The sequence below is a fragment of the Chrysochloris asiatica genome, unplaced genomic scaffold (assembly GCF_000296735.1).
Source record: "Chrysochloris asiatica unplaced genomic scaffold, ChrAsi1.0 scaffold00310, whole genome shotgun sequence".
Classification (NCBI taxonomy): Eukaryota; Metazoa; Chordata; class Mammalia; order Afrosoricida; family Chrysochloridae; genus Chrysochloris; species Chrysochloris asiatica.
In genome coordinates this window covers 1,218,858-1,236,391 of record NW_006408828.1, presented here as the reverse complement: position 1 = coordinate 1,236,391, position 17,534 = coordinate 1,218,858, and the positions used below count along the sequence as shown (strand labels likewise).

The 17,534-nt window shown below is 53.3% G+C and overlaps 2 protein-coding genes across 2 annotated transcripts in view; one reads left to right on the top strand and one right to left on the bottom strand.

Moving 5' to 3' along the window:
- Positions 1 to 1,062: 1,062 nt before the first annotated feature.
- DAK (dihydroxyacetone kinase 2 homolog (S. cerevisiae)) lies at positions 1,063 to 12,244 on the bottom strand. Its single transcript, XM_006875045.1, has 17 exons — positions 12,113 to 12,244; positions 10,451 to 10,640; positions 7,732 to 7,842; positions 7,462 to 7,643; positions 5,583 to 5,661; positions 5,212 to 5,301; positions 4,584 to 4,618; positions 4,425 to 4,509; positions 4,233 to 4,322; positions 3,513 to 3,629; positions 3,058 to 3,177; positions 2,793 to 2,930; positions 2,168 to 2,274; positions 1,819 to 1,922; positions 1,672 to 1,705; positions 1,465 to 1,554; positions 1,063 to 1,215 (listed from the first exon to the last, which is right to left on the bottom strand). The coding sequence occupies exons 1-17, from the start codon at positions 12,242 to 12,244 to the stop codon at positions 1,063 to 1,065; spliced, it is 1,857 nt and encodes a 618-aa protein (XP_006875107.1).
- A 3,259-nt stretch (positions 12,245 to 15,503) lies between these two features.
- The window catches only part of DDB1 (damage-specific DNA binding protein 1, 127kDa), a 35,755-nt gene continuing 33,724 nt past the window's right edge, over positions 15,504 to 17,534 (top strand). The window contains exons 1-2 of the mRNA XM_006874994.1: positions 15,504 to 15,797; positions 16,981 to 17,129. Of these exons, the coding sequence (XP_006875056.1) occupies positions 15,737 to 15,797; positions 16,981 to 17,129 (210 nt within the window). The 5' untranslated portion in view covers positions 15,504 to 15,736. The remainder of the gene's footprint in view (positions 15,798 to 16,980; positions 17,130 to 17,534) is intronic.

Sequence of the window (17,534 nt, the reverse complement as noted above, 5' to 3'; positions counted from 1 at the left end):
GTCTCTCATACTTTGGACATATTGTCAGGAGGAACCAGTCACTGGAGAAGGCTATCATGTTTGGTAAGATGGAGGGTCAGAGAAAAAGAGGAAGACCCCCAGCGAGATGGATTGGCAAAGTGGCAGCTTCAATGGTCTCAAGTGTGGCAACAATTGTGAGGTTGGCCCCGGACCGGGCAGTGTTTTGTTCTGTTGTGCATTGGGTCGCTATGAGTTGGTGCCGACTCAGTGGCACCTAACAACAAATGGCGGTAGGATCACCTTCTCTAAGGTGGAACACGCGGGCGACTCGGCAGAACAAGCCATTTCTCTGAGTTCCGACAGGTGAGAGAGAGGCCGTGACCGGGCTGAGCTTTCCTGACACCCACGCACTCGAGCCCTTTCCATATGCCCTTCAGACCATCCAGTCCAGGAGGTTACACAGACTCATCACAGCAGGAGCTGGTATGAAGCAGCACCGGGATTCCAAGTCTTGTCTGAGCCCACAGTGCCATCCCTCCCCGACGCAGATACCTCTGCTCCAGAAAGAGATCCAGGACTGGGCTTTCTGATTTCCTTCTGGTGCCCCCGCTGCCATGTCACCCCCCAAACAGTTAGGTGAGCTAGTGGAAGGAGATGGTCAGCAGCACGTCAACCTCAGCCCGTGGCATCAGTGGGCCCACCTTGTCCCTGCCTGGGGAGGATCACCAAGAGGAGGCAGGTGCTATGCTGTTTCACTGTGGTTTATTCCTTCTGCACTGGGCTCAGGTCTGTCCTGGGGACTCTCCACCAGGTGAGCGCCGGCAGTTATAGGCTGTGCTGCCAACAACCGCCAAAGCCCAAAGCTGACAGGTACCCAGGGACCCCATCCTGCCAGCAAAGGAGAAGGCAGTGTGGCCCCTCCCTGGGCCTGTCTGGGCAGTGAAGTTGTTCTGGGAACTTGGGTAGGGACTCTCCAACAGAACTCAGGACAGGCCCGGGATTGGGGTCAGGGGAGAAAGACTACTGAAGGCAGAGGGAAGTGGCCATGGTCGCCTCAGTCCAGCAGTGAGGAGCTGAGGCTGAGGGGGGCAGTCACACATCCTAGCCCTGTAAGACCTCCAGGATGGTGCGGAGAATTGCTGCAGCTGCCACGGCCCCGGGGTCTGGTTCTTTCAGCTGGGCAGAGCCGATGTAACTGGCTCTTCCGGCTCCAGCTTCCATATTCTTGGTGGCCTCGGCTGCAGCTTCAGCACTCTGGGGGTGGGGTGGGGGTGGGGGTGCAGGTTCAAGGATGACCCACGAGGTCTCTCCTTCCTGTCATGTACAGACTTCCTCCGACGTGCAATCTGGCCCTTGGTCCCCCCATTCCATCTCTCCCAGTATCCTCAGTGTCACGTCCCACCCTGCTTCGGGAAGCCTCACAGCAGCCCCGTGAGCAGAGTCCTTCCTGTCCCTTCCCCAGTGCTCAGGGGCACATGGGGATGGGCTGGGGGCCTCACTCACCTTCACGGCTTTGGTCAGGATCTGAAGCAGGTCAGCCCCTGGGCTCTTCCAGGCCTGGAGCTCCTGCCCTGCTGCCCACAGAGAGTCCAACTGTGTACAGTGAGGGAGGGGCTGAGGAGAGGCCCAGCCACGGGGTGGGGGTGGGGGGGCGTTAGGGCTTCAGGGCTTCAAAGAGGGAGAGGCTGAGGCCACAGCCTGCATACATACCATGGTCCTGTCCCCTGGGGCAGCCTTGCCATACCTGACAGGAAAGGACAAATGAGGCTCCCCCTAGGGGATCTTTCTGGGGTAAGGGACCTCCCCCCCCCCCACCCCCACCTCCAGCTGGTTTAAGGCACAGAGTCTAAGGCTCACTTCTGCATGGCCTCCAGGCCGGCATCCATAGCAGCTGACCAGGCAGGCAGGTCAGTCTTGGTCTTGAGGGGCTGGGCAGCTGCAGTCAGGAATAAGCCATAGAGCTGCAGAGGGCAGAATGCTGAGTACCAGGAGCAGGCCCAGGTCCCAGCCACCCAACGCCCTCCCTGCCGGCACTGCAGCTACTACCCCGCATTCATGACCCTCCACCATCATACCCCTCCCACCAGCCCTGTGGTCCACCACCCTGTACCTGTCCCACCAGCCCTATAGCCCATCACTCTGCACCCCTCCACATTCTGGCAGCCCTGCAGCCCATCACCCCAAACCCCTCCCCGCCAGCACGCACCGCCCCTGAGGAGCCTCCCATCTTTTCCAGCAGCAGGATGGACAATCTGGAGAGCATCTGGGCAGGGCTGGCGAGGGGTGGGCTGGCCTTCAACCACTCCTGGATGGCTGCAGAGACAGAAAGTGACTCAGAGACCCTCCTCCGGCATCTCTAGACCCCCACCAACTTCTACAGGCCTCTCTTGGAGTCAGGAGTCAAAGACGAGATCGAAAAGGACCTAAGGGGACAGACACCTCGGCCTCCTTTCTGTACCCAGTGTGCTGAGGGTGAGGTGACAGCTGAGTGGCCGGACATGCTACGTGTTTACTGACTGTACAGAACGACGGCAGTGACATGTTTACTCTCATCACTGGAGTCAAGACTGGTGCCTGGTTGGCACTGAAGACATCCTCCCTGAGTGAACGGGGCTGAGGTTGAGAACCAAGTCAGCAGAGTTGCACTGAAGTCCAGGCCGACACAACGCCCTACCCACACTCAGAGCCTCTGAGGCCCTTCGCTTTAGGAGTCAGGGGTGAGCTGGATGCCAAGGTCTGGTGAATGTCGTCAATAGGCAGCCTGCATTCCAGTTTGTGAAACCCCGGTGCCTACCCAGCCCCCTCCTGGCCCCAGCAGGCCGGACACCGACCTCGGGCAGCGCGGCTGTGGGTGGTGCCGCAGTCCCCATCACCAGCAGCCCTGTCCAGGGCGTTGAGGTGGTTCTCCAGGCCCAGAAGCGTGGTGCACACTCGTTCCAGCACAAGCACCGTCCACTTAGAGGCAGAGTCTGGAAAGGGAGGGGCCCAACTTGACCGACTGTGGAAGACACATACCAGGGGCGGGACCACTCACATCCTGACCCCCCAGCGGGGCTCACCCAGGAAGCACCCCTTCCCAGCAGCAGGGTGTGGTACCTTGGGTGACAGTGGAGCCGGGTGCCTCTGGGGGTTCGGGGGGCGCTGCGCGGCTCCGCTTCCGCCCAGTCACAGAGACCTTGGCTGTGCTGGGCCAGGCTGACGCAGTGGTTTCAGCATCTGGGGGCCAGCAGACCATTCTTAGGTACGGGCAGTCAGTCAGGGTTCAAGTGGGGCTTGGGTTCCCTGCCTGGCACAGGTGGCCCTGCTCCCTCAGCAGATGGTCTCTTAGCCTGCAGATAGGAGGACCACCTGGACAAGCACGTACTGAGCGCCTACTATGTACTGGCAGCTCTGAGAAGGATCCTGATCCCAGCATCTCCTCAATCAGGTGAGACGGGGCTGAAGAAGCCAGAGAGGACACAGCACATCGCCCGACTCTCATCACCAGCTTTGGTGACTGATGCCAGTGACCAGGAGCCCTGGGCATGGAGGACCCCGGATTCCCGTCTCACCTATCAATTTCAGAAGGGGCTCGTCAACCAGCAGGAGGGTCAGGGAAACGCCAGGCATCTCCAGTGCAGACATGAAGGTGCCCACCAGGGCCCGGGCAATCTTCACCCCACTGCCCTCTACAATACCAAAGCATAGAGGTCCGTGAGGGAAGGACGGGCCGGCTGTCCCCTCTATGCCTCAAAGCTCAGGGGAAGTTGGAAAGCAACAGCGGTAGGGTCCCAGGGTCCATGGGGAGAGGCCAGCGTTCCTCTGGGCATCACACGTCCACATCGCTTGGAGGGGCCCCCTCTTCAGGCCAGATGAGTAATTACAGGTCTCACTCACTGAATTCTATCATGTGCAAAGGTGCGCTGGCGGTGCAGTGGGTTAAGTGTTTGGCTGCTAACTACAAGGTCAGAGGTTCAAACCCACTATCCACTCTCTAGGCGATAGATAAGCTTTTCTGCTCCCATAAAAACTTCTAGCTTTGGAAATCCCAGGAAGCAGTTGTACTCTGCCCTAATAGAAATCGACTCCAAGATGGGCTATTTTACCACATACGCTAATCTCACTTGGCCCTCACATCGGTCATCTAAGGCAGGGGCTTTTCTCATCAGACTACTTTACAGACCAGCAAGCCAAGGTACCGAGGCCCACGGCAGTGAAGCAGCAAAGTGATGACTGTACAGCAAAGCCCCACTCCCCAAGGCTGGAGGGAAGGGGCGGGGTGTGGGGCTTACCCAGAGAGCGGACAGCAGCATCGGCTATGATGCCCAGCTCCAGGAAGGATAGGCCGCCCAGGTTGTTGACCATCAGCACCACGGAGGAGCCTGTGTGGACAGGATGTCCCCCCCACAGGTGAGTCTCTGGGTGGCCCTTGCACAGACAGGTAGAGAAGGTGGGGGAAGGCCAGATGGGAGACAGCCACCCACCTGGCTGCACGGCCACATGGGACGCATTGGAGGAGTTGGTCATGTGATTGAGCATGAGCCCCACAATCTCATCGGCTGTGGCCATCTGTCAGTGGGAGGCAGGAGTGAGCTGTGTGGGGCACGTGGACTTAGCCCAGCCAGGGCGAGGAGTCCACCTACCTTTATCCGACGCACACCGGCTTCCCCATGGATGCCTGTGAACAAACGTGTCACTGCTGACCCACTCAGACTGGGGACTGGCTCCTTACATCTTACCGAGAACTTACAGTGAAATGCTGGGCACTAGGCTAGGCGGTGGGCCCAGAGAGTGGGGTGGTCACAGGCAGGATCAGGAAAGGTGCACAGCCTCTGCTATCCCGGAACTAGTGGCTCAGTATGGGAGGCAGCCAGAAACCCAAGGAGTTCTGATTAGAGGCCATCATGGGGAGGCCACTGGAGGCCTATGCCCCTGCCAGGGATGGAAAACACTACAGCAGGGCAAGGTCTTTGCCTGGTCCTGAGAAAAGGGCTGTGTCTTACAGGGAAGGAGCACCCAGGAATACTGTTAGCCCAGACCAGGAGGTGGGCAGGTAGGCAGCTCTGAGTGTGGCTGGCAAAGCAGGTGGAAATAAGGAAGGTTGGGCCAGAAGAGCCTTGGTGCCCACTTACAAATACTAAGACCACCTGGGATACAGCACCAGGTGAGCATTAAGCAGACAAGACAGGTAGATGACCCCCAGGGCATAAGACAGAGAGACAATCCAATTTAGAGACAGGAATGGCTGGGCAGGGGTGGTCACAAGCTTACCCAGGCCCAGCTCTATCTCATCGTTGGAGAGCTCAAAGGTGGGTTTGGAGCCAGGGACGCTGCAGGAGGACAAGCTGACCCCCAGGGTACCTGTGAGGAACAGGGCACAGAAGGAGTGCTGGCCTTGGACACCAGGAAGGGCAGCATCGATCCCTGCCCACGAACATGCCTCTTCCATCTTAATGATGAAACACAGCCCAGCTCTGTCCTCAGGAGCCACTGTCCCCAGGAGCGCCCCATTGCAGACCTTCCTTCTGCCTCAGGGGAATACTCTGTAGCCACCACTAAGCCTCTGAAAGGGACCTGCTCCTAGGCCCAAGGGCTGCTCCAACCTTACCCCTTGCCTTTCCCGAGCCGCTGGGTTCACTCACCCATGGCCTTGGCGATTGCGTTCACCCTCTTGGTGATCTCCTCTAGTCCCACACCAGCCTCAGCCAGGGCACCCGCTACCTGCACCCCACAAAGAGAAGCCCCCAAGGGGGAAGGAGTTGTACCACCACATGGGAACAGAAGACTGGCTGGGGAAGAGGTTCTTGTTGGAAGGTGGGGAGAGTCCTAGTACCCCCACACCCAGTCTACCGCTCACATGTAGAACAGAGAAGTGCACCCCTTAATTCACAATGCACCTGCCAGGAATTTTAAGGAACCCAGTCTGTTGGAGGTACAGGGGACTTTTTAGATTGGCAAATGGGTCCAAATAGGGGAAGTGACTTGTCCAATATCACACAGCCAGTTGGCAGCCAGCTTCCCAATTGCTAGAGTTCTTTTTCCCATAGCATTTACAGTGTGACTCATTCTATCCATCTACTCTCCCATTCATTTATCCATTCACTCTTCTATACACCCACTCATTCATCTAGCCACCTACCCATCCTTCCATCCACCCATGCATCTACTCATCCATCCACCTACCCATCCTTCCATCTACCTACCCATCTACTCATTCATTCATCCACCTACCCACCCATACATCCATCCACCCACTCATCTATCCACCCATACATCCATCCACCCACTCATCTATCCACCCATACATCCATCCACCTACCCACCTATTCATCTATCTATCTACTCATTTATCCATCCACCCACCCACTCATCTATCCATACACTCATACATTCAGCCATTCATCTATCCACTCATTTGTTCACTCATCCATCCATCCATCTACCCATTTACTCAGTCATTCATCCACTCACCCATTTAGCCATTCATCTATCCACTCATTTATTCACTCACTCATCTATCCATCCATCCACCCACTTACTCCTCCATCTACCCACTCATTCATCCACCCACCCACTCATTAATCCAACCATCCACTCACTCATCCATCCACCCACTCAATCATCCATCCATTCATTCATCTACCCATCCATCCATCCATCCACTCATCCATTTATCCATACATCCGTCCACCCATCCACCCACTCATTAATCAACCCACTCACTTATCCATCAATCCACCCATGCACACATCCATCCATTCCATCTATCCACCCACTCACTTATCCATCAATCCACCCATGCACACATCCATCCATTCCATCTATCCACCCACTCATCCATCCATCCATCCATCCATCCACCCACTCATCCAGCCAGCCACCCACTCATTAATCCATCAACCCATTCACTTATCCATCCATCCACCTATCTACTCACTCATCCATCCACCCATCTATCCACCCACTTACTCATCCATCCATCCATCCATTCACCCATTCACTCATCCATCTATCCATCCATCCACCCATCTACCCACTCTCTTATCCATCCATCCACCCATCTACCCACTCACTTATCCATCTATCCATCCATCCACCCATCCATCCATCTTCTCACTCTGTCCATCTGTCTGTCCATCCATCTACTCACCCACCCATCCAGTATTTACCAAGCATCTAGCACGTGCTGAGAGCTAGGGGGAAAAAAGTCACAGTCCCTGCCTCCAAGAAGCTCATCTGGGGAACAGGTGGGAAAGCTGATGTACACACAGAAAAGTTATTGTGTGGAGAACAGCTGGGAAGAAGGCAGGAAGGCAGGGACCCATGGAGGAGACCACTGCAGCCTTCTGGGCATATGCAGATTGGTCCTGGGATGGAGGAGGCCCTGGGAGGAGAAGGGGGGCGACCAGTGACTGGGTGACTGTATGTGTGGCAGAAAGGGAGGAGTCAGAGTGTGTTATGAGGGGGTGCTGCCTGTAGAGGAGGCAGAGTGAGGGCAGGGTGGTGGTGGGGGGCTCTCACCTTGTGTATGAGCACGGTGCCGCAAAGCCCCCGCCTGCCTGCCTTCTTCAGGACAGTGAAGGCGCTGTCGTCCCCAATGACCACCATCTCCACCGGAATGCCCTCAGCCCGGGCCCGCTCCAGGGCCAGGCCGAAGTTGAGCCGGTCCCCTGTGTAGTTCTTCACTATGAGGAGGGTCCCCGCTGTGGGAGCAGTGAGCAGGGACTCGTCTGTGTTTGCCCTCAGCCACCTGCAGCTTACCTTCCCCGTCCCTCCACGAGCTAGTCTTACCTGTGCCAGCCTGGGCCACTGCCCTGATGGCTGCCAGGATGCTGCCCACGGCTGGGGAGGTGAACACGGCTCCTGCGATGACCCCTGTCAGCATCCCCTTCCCTATAAAACCTGGAGACAGGGAGGGTTGGGTGAGAGGACAATGGGTGGGGACCTGTACCTCGAGTCACTGGGACCGCTCACACTTGGGGGCCTCAAGCTTTGTAGGGGTATACCGCTGTGCCGTGTGGGTGTGTGCCGTGTATACTGTGTGCACTGCGTGTGTTGTATACTGCTGTGCTGTGAGGGTATGTGCCATGTATACTGTGTGCACCGCGTATGCTGTGTACCGCTGTGCCATGTGGGTGTGTGCCATGTATACTGCGTGTACTAAGTATGGTATGTACCACTGTGCCCTGTGGGTATGTGCTGTGTATACTGCGTGTACCACATGTGCTGTATACCGCTGTGCTGTGTGGGTGTGTGTCATGTATACTGTGTGCACAAAGTATGCTGTATACCACTGTGCTGTGCAGGTGTGTACCATGGACACTGTGTGTACTAAGTATGTTGTATACTGCTGTGCTGTGTGCTCTGCTTACCGTGGATACTGTGTGGACTGTGTGCACTGGGTATACTGTGGTTTCCTACAGCTTCTCTAGAGTGCGCCCATCACCATTAGCTGAGTGAGTGAATGAGCTCACTGGAGGGAGACAGAAAAGGAAAACACTACACAGCCTGGTTCCCGCCCTCAGGAGCTCTCAAGGAAGCCAGTAGGCACGGTGTTTATGGCACCAAACAGTGAACACTACACATCCTGGTTCCCGCCCTCAGGAGCTCTCAAGGAAGCCAGTAGGCACGGTGTTTATGGCACCAAACAGTGAACACCAGGAATGTCCCTAAGTGAGGGCAAGACTGTGGGGTGGGTGCTCTTTAGAAGGATGCTGCTCTCGGCTGAAAGGAAGGTTTTCAGAGAAGGGGATGGGTCCATTGGAGTAATTCCGGAATGCCTGACTGAGCACTGAAGGGGATGGAACAGACTTTTGAATGAATGGCAGGGGCCATAATAATAATATGGGATTTTATTAATAAGGAATTAAAATGAAGAAATTGAGACATATTAATCAAGGAATTAAAATAAATAAATGAGACACGGGGAAACCTGGGCATAGAAGAATTCATTGATTTTGCAAAGCAACAATGGAGTACTTTCCTTGGATAGCAGAGCTACAAGGAACAAATATTCTATGCACAGGCCCCTAGTTAATTTTTCTCTTGTTGACTCATTTTCTGATTTATTCATGATTTTATTAGTATCCTTTTACTTTAGTATATTTTTATTAAAAGTTAGAATCCATATATTAACTACATTTATTCTACTTGTAATCATAGGTAGTTTTAATACTTATATTAGCAATGTTCTTAAGACTGCTAGGAGACAGGATTTGTCAATTGAATTACTACCAGCTTAGGCTTAGTGATTGTAAACATTCTTCCTTGTAGCCTTAGTTTAAGGCAATAAAGAATCCCTAAAAGCAACTAGGCCATAAATAAGGGCTTTGGGTACAAGAATTCCTAAAAACAATTAGAATATAGATAAGGGCTATAAGAATCTACAGTTACATAAATAAGAAGTCTGATCAGTAAAATAGGGACGTTGTTTTCATAGCCTCAGTTTTTTAAATGTTCTGATAAGTGATATTTTTGTAGGCTATAAACAGATAGTGTATGGAAGAAGTTAATGGAGAGTTAATTGCACCTAACAAGTAAAATTAACAAGACTCAATAGATAGAGGTTAAGAAACATATGTGAAGGTTAACTTGCTTCTCAGAGAAAAGAATAGATTTATGTAGGAACAAATGTTTAACTAAAAGGTTTCAAGGTGCTAAGATGTCTCAGTATGCCTTGATGTCTGTAACGTCTCATCCCTGTTGTAAATCTAAGGGTTGTAAACCATGAAGAATGTGGCCCAAAATAGATTGTATTTTGAGGACATTGATTACTATGAAAGCAATGTTTTTTGTAACGGTATATAAGGGGGTTGTAAGATAGAATAGGGAGAAGTAGAAGGAATGTAGAGAATAAAGGAAATAGTGGGAGAAGGAAAAAGAATAAGGAGTAATGTAGAGGAGTAGTATAGGGAGTAGTGGAGATGGAAAAAGAAGGGCAGAAGAATAAAGCAGGAGGGGAGAAGGAGAATGAAGGAGAAGAAGGAATAAGTGGAAGGATAATCAAACATGTATGAAGAATAGAGAGGGAAAGCAGGAGAGGGGGCAGTAAAGAAATGGAAGGGGATTAAAGAAGCAGGAGGAGAATGAAAGAGGAGAGGGAAGAAGAAGGGAAAAGCAGGAGCAGGGGAAGGGAGAAAAGAAGCAGAAGAGATGAGCAGGAGAGCAGGGAGTAAAGAATGAGAGAAGAATAAAGCACGTAATTAAGACGATTTTGAATTCATCATGACTTATTGACTCCGTATAATTCTTTTTCCGCCAACGGCCGCACCCCCCTTCTGTGAAATCCTTGAAATAAGTTTGCCGGGGCTGGATCCCGGCAGATGAACTGAAGCCCACAACAATGCCACAACTGGCCCCTGGTCACAGCAAAAGGAGAGCAGGAACCAGAAACTGGTTCCTGACTCTGGGTCAGTCTGTGCCCTGAACCTCAGACCAGCCTGAATGTTCTGGGGGCTCCCCGTCCTACCTGCCAAGCACCCCCCTGCACCACCTCTATCCCTCTACTCACCAGCGTGGGCAGGCTCATGGCCAGAGCCCCCGCCTGACAACAGAGCCACCTGGCCTTTGAGACTGTCCAGGTCAGAGCGGAGGGCCACCCGGTGACCCTGCAGGAGCTGCAAGTTGGGGTTGCAGGCCACGAGGCCTGTAAGGGCATCATCGGCACAGCCTGCCACAGAGTTCACCAGCTTCTTGGAGGCCTGTGGGACCGGAGCGAGGAGGTTTAGAGGGTGGGCAGCAGGCACTCCCATCATCCCAGCCACGTTGCCATGTCCAAGACCCCTCTCCCATGGCCATCTAGCAACTGCAAGAACACAGCACGTCCTTGGTTTGGGTAAGTGTCAAAGCTGGATGCTGTTGCAACTTCTCTTCCTCACTGGTGGCTTTTTATTCGGAGCCAAATAGAGTGTTTGGCATCATGGCTTAAATACAGCCTGAAAAATGGCTCCAAGGCAAAACATACAAACAAACCTGGGGGCATTGGAGTCCTGATTATAAAAGCATATGATAAAACTGGAAGCCAGCCTCCTTTCCTGCCAGAGGAGAAGCCCCGGACGGGATGTGTGCCACCCTCCCGTGCTTCACTGTGGCCTCTGATGCTCAGCAGACCCTTCCTGAGATCCTGGGTGGGCCAGGCCCAGCGCTCCTGCCCCAGATGGCAATAAACAGACCACTTAAACCAACTGTGGCAAGTGTGCTGTGGGAGCAGACAGCCCCAGCCTCTTTAGGGCACCTTGGAAGTCTTTGTGGAGAATAAGCAGGAGTTAGGTAGGTCAAAGGTGGTAGGCAGGATGGAGGGAATAAAGAGGGAGGCCATTCCAGGCAGAGGAAAAGCAGAAGCCAAGGTCTGGAGGTGTGAGACAGTGCCCAGTGACAGTGGGTGGCATACCAGGTGGCCAGCAGGGACGGAGTGCTCAGTAAGCAAGATAAGTATGGACTGACCTATAAATCTGTAGTAAACAGTTTTACCATGATGGGTTTTCACAATCTGGTGAAAAACATGAAAGTGCTCACTTACACTACATGCAAGTATCTACGAGCCTATGCTTACCATGCTTAATGGCTATTCCTGTCAGGGAAACAGGCTTTAGTTCTGTAGGAAGGGGCTGTGGATGGGAGAGACAGATACCAGCCAGACCTAGATCAGAAGCTTTGATGTGTTTACCGGGTCAGGAGACACTGGCTGGGAGCCACAGGAGGGGCACAGAACCAACCGGGGGCGGGAGGCAGAAGGGAGCAGCGGCAGCCTGCCATGGTGATGGGCTTAGACTCTGCAATCATGGGGACTTGAGTTCAAATCCCATCCGTTTTGAAAATTCAGTGAAGACACCTCACTGCTCTAAGTCCTGATTCTTCCTACATAAAACGAACAAATGGTAACTTACTCATCGACTGTATTCCTGTGACACTGTATCAGCTTAATAAAGGGCAGCATTGGATATGGAAGAGTCCCTGAGGGTTATTCGACTGCTAACTGAAACGTAGGTTCAAGTCCACCCAGACGGACCTCAGAAGAAAGGCCTGGTGATCCAGCTTAAAAAAATCAGCTGTGGAAACTGTACGGAGCACAGTGGGTTGGAAGTGATTCAGGAGCAACTGTTTTTTATTCTTACTGTGTTTCCACCAGGCTCTAAAAAGCTTGAACTAGTTGTACAGGGGCTGTAGCGCCCACCTTTGTTCTGAAGGTGAGACCGGGGCTCCAAAGGGACTCAAGGGCCAGGCTCCCAACACTACCTGGTGGCCAGATGCAGCCTCCAGCTGAGGAGGCCCCAGTCAGGGATACTTCTGCCACAACTTCCCTCATGCAAACTTTGGCGCTGATGCCTTAGGGGTCCAGGGGTGGGGTAGGGGTGGGGGGGTTAGGCCAGGCCACCTGCCCTGGGTGGGAAGAGCAGTAGGGCCAGTAGGGAGTGAGCAGGAGGAGACTGGCATCATTCCTCAACAGGGGCTGAGAAGCAGGCCTAGTTCATCTTCTCAACACCCCCCGGGGAGATGTTAGCCTGGTGAAGAAACCGAGGCACACGCGGCAGGGTCAGGTGACACTGCTCGAGTTACATAGCCAGCAAGTGCCCAGGTGACCTGGCTCCAACGTTGGCATTATTTTGACATCACGCTGCTTTCCTAAGGGACTGAATTATACGATAGGAATTTGAATAAAGCTAACCAAGCAAAGGCTTTTAAATCACGTCCAAGTCATGGTGGCCCATGTGTGTCAGAGCATAACTGGACTCCACAGGGTTTCCAGGAGGCTGAAGCAATAGTAGTCTGGCCCTAGGAAGGACACAGGCTTATGGCTCCCAGAGCCCATCAGGGACTGGAACATGCAATGAAGCCACCAATTGGCTTCAAAACCAAGCCCTGCCTCCAGCATCACGGACCTCCAGGAATGTGTCCTGCTCTGCATCTCTGACCACCTGTCCTGCCAGGGACTCTCATCCACCACTGCAGCGGATGAACCAGTGCCACCTCTGGCTCCCAGCAGCCCGAGGGAACCCAAGCATGGAAAAGGAAAGGAAGTCAGACACGGTGAGAGGGCCTAGGACTCTGGGTCCACACTGCAGATTGAGGAACAAGAAGTTCAGAGAGGTCAAGTCTTTTGTGAAAGGTCACACAGCTATTCAGTGGCAGAGGTGAGATATGAACCTAGGCCTGTCCAAAGTCTGCTTTGGTTCAGATGGTGGGCTCTAGGGTGGACCCAGAGCGATGCTCAGAGGGCTCATTGAGCCTCCCATAGTGTAGACCCCAGCTGTGAGGCCAGCTCACATACACCCCAGCTTTAAGAACAGGCACCGGTGGTTCTCTGTGGTTCTTTTGTAGCTGGTACAGTGTACAGGACAGAGCAATGGTGTGAAGTGCTGTTGAGTCAGCTCTGGAATCAGGGTAACCTCATGCACATCCTTTGTGACCCACAGCGTTTTCATAAACTGACTTATAGAAATGGATCACCAGATTTTTCTTCCTAGCCTAAAACTGTGTTCAGCATCATAGCAACATGCTAGCTTCCACTGACAGATTGAGGTGCCCTGGATACGGATTGAACTGGGTCTCTCACATGGAAGGCAAGAACTTTACCACTGAACCAATCATCTAGCGTGGATAACATTAAGGTCCTAATGTAAATGTTACCCAGACTTGGGGCAGATGGGCCTTGGAGGAGCTCAGAGGGTGCAGCACCAGACCTAGCTAGGACCAGAAGACTCCAAGAAGTGACAGGAAGCAGGGGTCATTCATGGAGAGAGCACACAACCCCTCTCTCTCAACCTGTCCAAACTTAGGAAGCAACAGCATCTCTTGGTCAGGGTGTGAGGAACTCCAGCATGGTCAAGGTTGGGAACCCCACTGCTCCCAAACCACAGTGTCTTTCCCCTGCCCTGGCCCCCACGGGACTCACCATGGTGGGAGGCTGGGGAGCAAGTCGTATTCACTTTCACACTGAGTTGTTGGAGGACAGGAGTTTCTGGGAGAGCTTCCTGGGTTTGAGCTTGGTGGAGGCAGACGCTGCACCTGCAGGCGTGGGTAAGGATGAGAACTGTTGAACACGATTGGGGCTGCCTGGCAGTCACGCTGCTGGTGCCCTGGTAGTTAGGGAGCTGCCTTAGACTTTGATCCAAGTCCAAAGTCTAGTTTGTGGGCTGAGAAGAGTGTGAGGCTGAGCAAGGTTCACCAAGCTGTACTTGGCTGCCAAGAGACAGATCGATCTCTGTGGGGCACAGGGCTGCCTTTATGCCCTGGAGCAGCCTCTCATATCTGTGTAACAGTTACCCACTGAGTCACTTCATAAAGAAGTTTACAAAGATCTTCACATGCTTCCTCTTACTGGTATCACACCAGAAGGGAGGCAGCTAGAGCTTGTGACCCTGCTGAGGAAACAAACTCAGTGAGGTCTAGTGACTTGCCTAACATCATACTGGAAAAAGTCAGGACTTGAACCTGTACCTTTCTATAAAATCTGTACATTTTCTACAGGTAACTCAGTGCCTCTAAAGTCAGGCAGGGTCCCTGGTGTGTTTGGTCTGGTGTATAAGTATCTCTGAAGGAGCTCTGGTAGCATAGTGGTTATGAATCAGGCTGTGAACTGCAAGGTCAGCAGTTCGAAACTACCAGCTGTTCCACGGGAGAAAGATGAGGCTTTTTGCTCCCGTAAAGATTTATAGCCTCGGAAACCCTGTACAGGGTCGCTATGGGTCGGTTCTGACTCCACAGCAGGTAACCACTACCATAAGCATCTCAGGGTCATCCGAGGTCTTCAACAGAAGGCTTGTGATTTGTGTGTGGTGGAAAGAACTCCACCTGGAATTAAAAAACCCGGCTCTGTACCGAGCTCTGGCTGTCTTATTGGAGGGTCATCTTATATAAACAACCCCATCTCTGAGCTAAAAAATGGGGTAGACACCTCTCTGAATTCTGCAGGTGCTCCTGCTCCTTGGGTAGCCTGTCTGTTGTAAAGTGACCATGAGCTTACAGAGCTAATTGACCACCCTCCGGCGCCACGAAAGTTCTCACTGGGGAAATTCTGATTTTGTGTTTGGTGTCAGAGTCTGCTGAACAGCTGGTTAATGGGGGGCATTACTGATGCTGAGCAAAAGGCCTGGTGTGCCTTTTAAAGTCTGAAGAATCAAAACAGCTTAAAGGAGGAGAGGTGAGTGTTTGGCTGCCTCCAGGTGAGGCCGGGTGGTCGTTCTCCGGTCAGGCGTGGTCATCCGCTGAGTTTGGGGGAACTGAGAGGGTACCAGTAGAGGCAGGCACGGACCTGGGTCTGAGATCCGCACAAATAGCTGTCACCTGCCTCCCCTCTCTAGGCCACTGCAGTCTTCCGGGTTCCAAAAGGGAGAAACCACTCGGAGGGCTCCGGAAGCAAGGAGGTGGGGGAAGACGGAAGTCTGGGGAAAAGTTAGGGGCGGAGACGGGGCGAAGGGTTAGGAACTGGAGGTCCTCCGGGAAGCTCCGAATGTAGAGGGGCAACCTCCGCGCCGGCTCGCGCCCTCCTGCTCCGTAGCCGACGCCTCACCGCCGCTTTACAGAGAGTCTTGTGTGTGTTCTCATCCGGGTACTGCAGGCTCCGGGGGGCGGGGCTTACTGTGGTTGGTTGCCTCCGGCGCGGCGAGTCATCCAGAGGCCAGGTGAGGCCGTCCCGTCATGCCCTGCGCTGCGGCCGCTCTGGCCTGCAACGTGTCTCTGGGGCGGAGGCAGCGGCGCTGGAGATCGCTGCGCGCGGCCGGGGGCCTTCTGTCTCCTCGCTCGAGTCCATCTCTGTAGCGTTGCGCTCGCGTCCCGACGGGTCGCCTGCGGCCTCGACATGTCGTACAACTACGTGGTAACGGCCCAGAAGCCCACCGCCGTGAACGGCTGCGTGACCGGTAGGGCTGCCAGGGCCAGAGACCCTGGCGAGGAAGGGGAGCTGGGGGGAGCCGAGGCCTAGGGAGGCCATGGCCTCCGGGGCGGCCGGGCAGGACTGGTCCCGGGAAAGGGGAGGCGTTGGCGGTCGAGGAACCGTCCTTGCCCTCCACCGGCGTCCATACGCGCTTTTTGGGGAGTCAAAGCTGAGTTCGAGGGTCCTTTTCCGTTCCGGGAGGTCATTTGGCCCCAGCTCAGGATTGGGCCCTGTGGGACCCAGGGAGGTGAGAGTTGATTGTGCGGTGTTGCTCGGGCCGGGAGATTGGCCTCGTGGGGTTGGGGGAAGGAGCTGGTGGCTGTGGGGTTTTCTTGTGGAAGACTCTGGGGGGTGCAGGAGGTGGAGAGATGCAAGGAAGGTCCACTCTCAGTCGTCTTGCCTGGAGCAGTTGGTTACAATGTGAGTACTGTTACAGAACGGGAATGAAGGTTTGGCCGGGGGAAGAATCATCCCCAAGCGAAATTCCCAAACTTGTATATTTATGTACGACCCAGTCACTTCTCCAAAACAAAGCTTTGTTGTTTGGAGAATTGGAGGTGCCATGGGCCCATTGGTACGTGGCTGGGAGGGCAGGACAAGGAGTGTGAGCAAAACGAGGTTTTAGTATAAAGCTCTGGGACTCAATCTCCATGTGTCCTGACTCGGTGAGACTTTAGATGTGTAGGTGACGGCTAGAAGATGGATGTTTGCTCCTGCATCCGCTAATGAGACAGCAAGTCTGCCACTGGAGGCAAAATACAGTTTGAGGGGACCAAACACTTGGAAGGGTTTTCACAGCCACTTGTTAGATGAAGGATGCGTGGTCCTTAGGCATAATGTGATGTTCTTAGTCTGATCAATGAGGTGGCTTTGCTGAATGTATGAAGTGAGACTCTGTCTGGGGCTGGTGAATGGAGGGAGCTGGAGAAACATGCAAGTAAATGAGTATTCAGGTGAGTGGAGGGAGCTGGAGAAACATGCAAGTAAATGAGTATTCAGGTGAGTGGAGGGAGCTGGAGAAACATGCAAGTAAATGAGTATTCAGGTGAGTGGAGGGAGCTGGAGAAACATGCAAGTGAATGAGTATTCTGGAGGTACTGAGGGAGAAACTGACATGTCGGGCAAGGCCTTTCCCTTTCTTCAAAGGTTAGAGGACTCTGTTCTTTCAGGACACTTTACTTCAGCTGAAGACTTGAACCTGCTGATTGCCAAAAACACACGATTAGAGATCTATGTGGTCACTGCTGAGGGCCTCCGACCGGTCAAGGAGGTGGGCATGTATGGGAAGATTGCTGTCATGGAGCTTTTCCGGCCCAAGGTAAGTGCTTCCGGCTGGACCCTGCAAGGAAGGGAGAACTGCGAGTTGTAGATGGTTTTACATTGTTTTTATACCATTGTTTGTGATAGGTGGGAAAAGGCTTAGGAAAGAAACTCTCTTCTGCCTTTTCCAATTGATAATCTTGAACCAGACTTCCTGGAAGTAGGAGGAGAGATTCACTGGGTAAAACTTGATGGAGCTGACTTCTTCAGGATGGTGAAATTCAAGCAGTTTGAAATGTGCTTAGTGGGTCAGAGGAGGGCAGCCTGGCTTTGTCGTTCCTTAGTAATTCCATGACTCTGGATAGCTTTCCCTAACTCCTTTTCTCTGCCTGCAAAATGAGATTAGTGTCCTCTTATCCCCTGAGTTGTTGTGAAGACTAAATGAATAATAGCATAGGGCTTA

Coding starts and splice junctions, on each gene's coding strand:
- DAK (XM_006875045.1), bottom strand. CDS start 12,244: ATGAGGGAAGTTGTGGCAGAAGTATCCCTGACTGGGGCCTCCTCAGCT. Junction 7,843..10,450: donor CCATGAGCCTGCCCACGCTG/GTGAGTAGAGGG, acceptor CCCTGTCTCCAG/GTTTTATAGGGAAGGGGATG. Junction 2,931..3,057: donor CGGCTCCACTGTCACCCAAG/GTACCACACCCT, acceptor CTCCCTTTCCAG/ACTCTGCCTCTAAGTGGACG.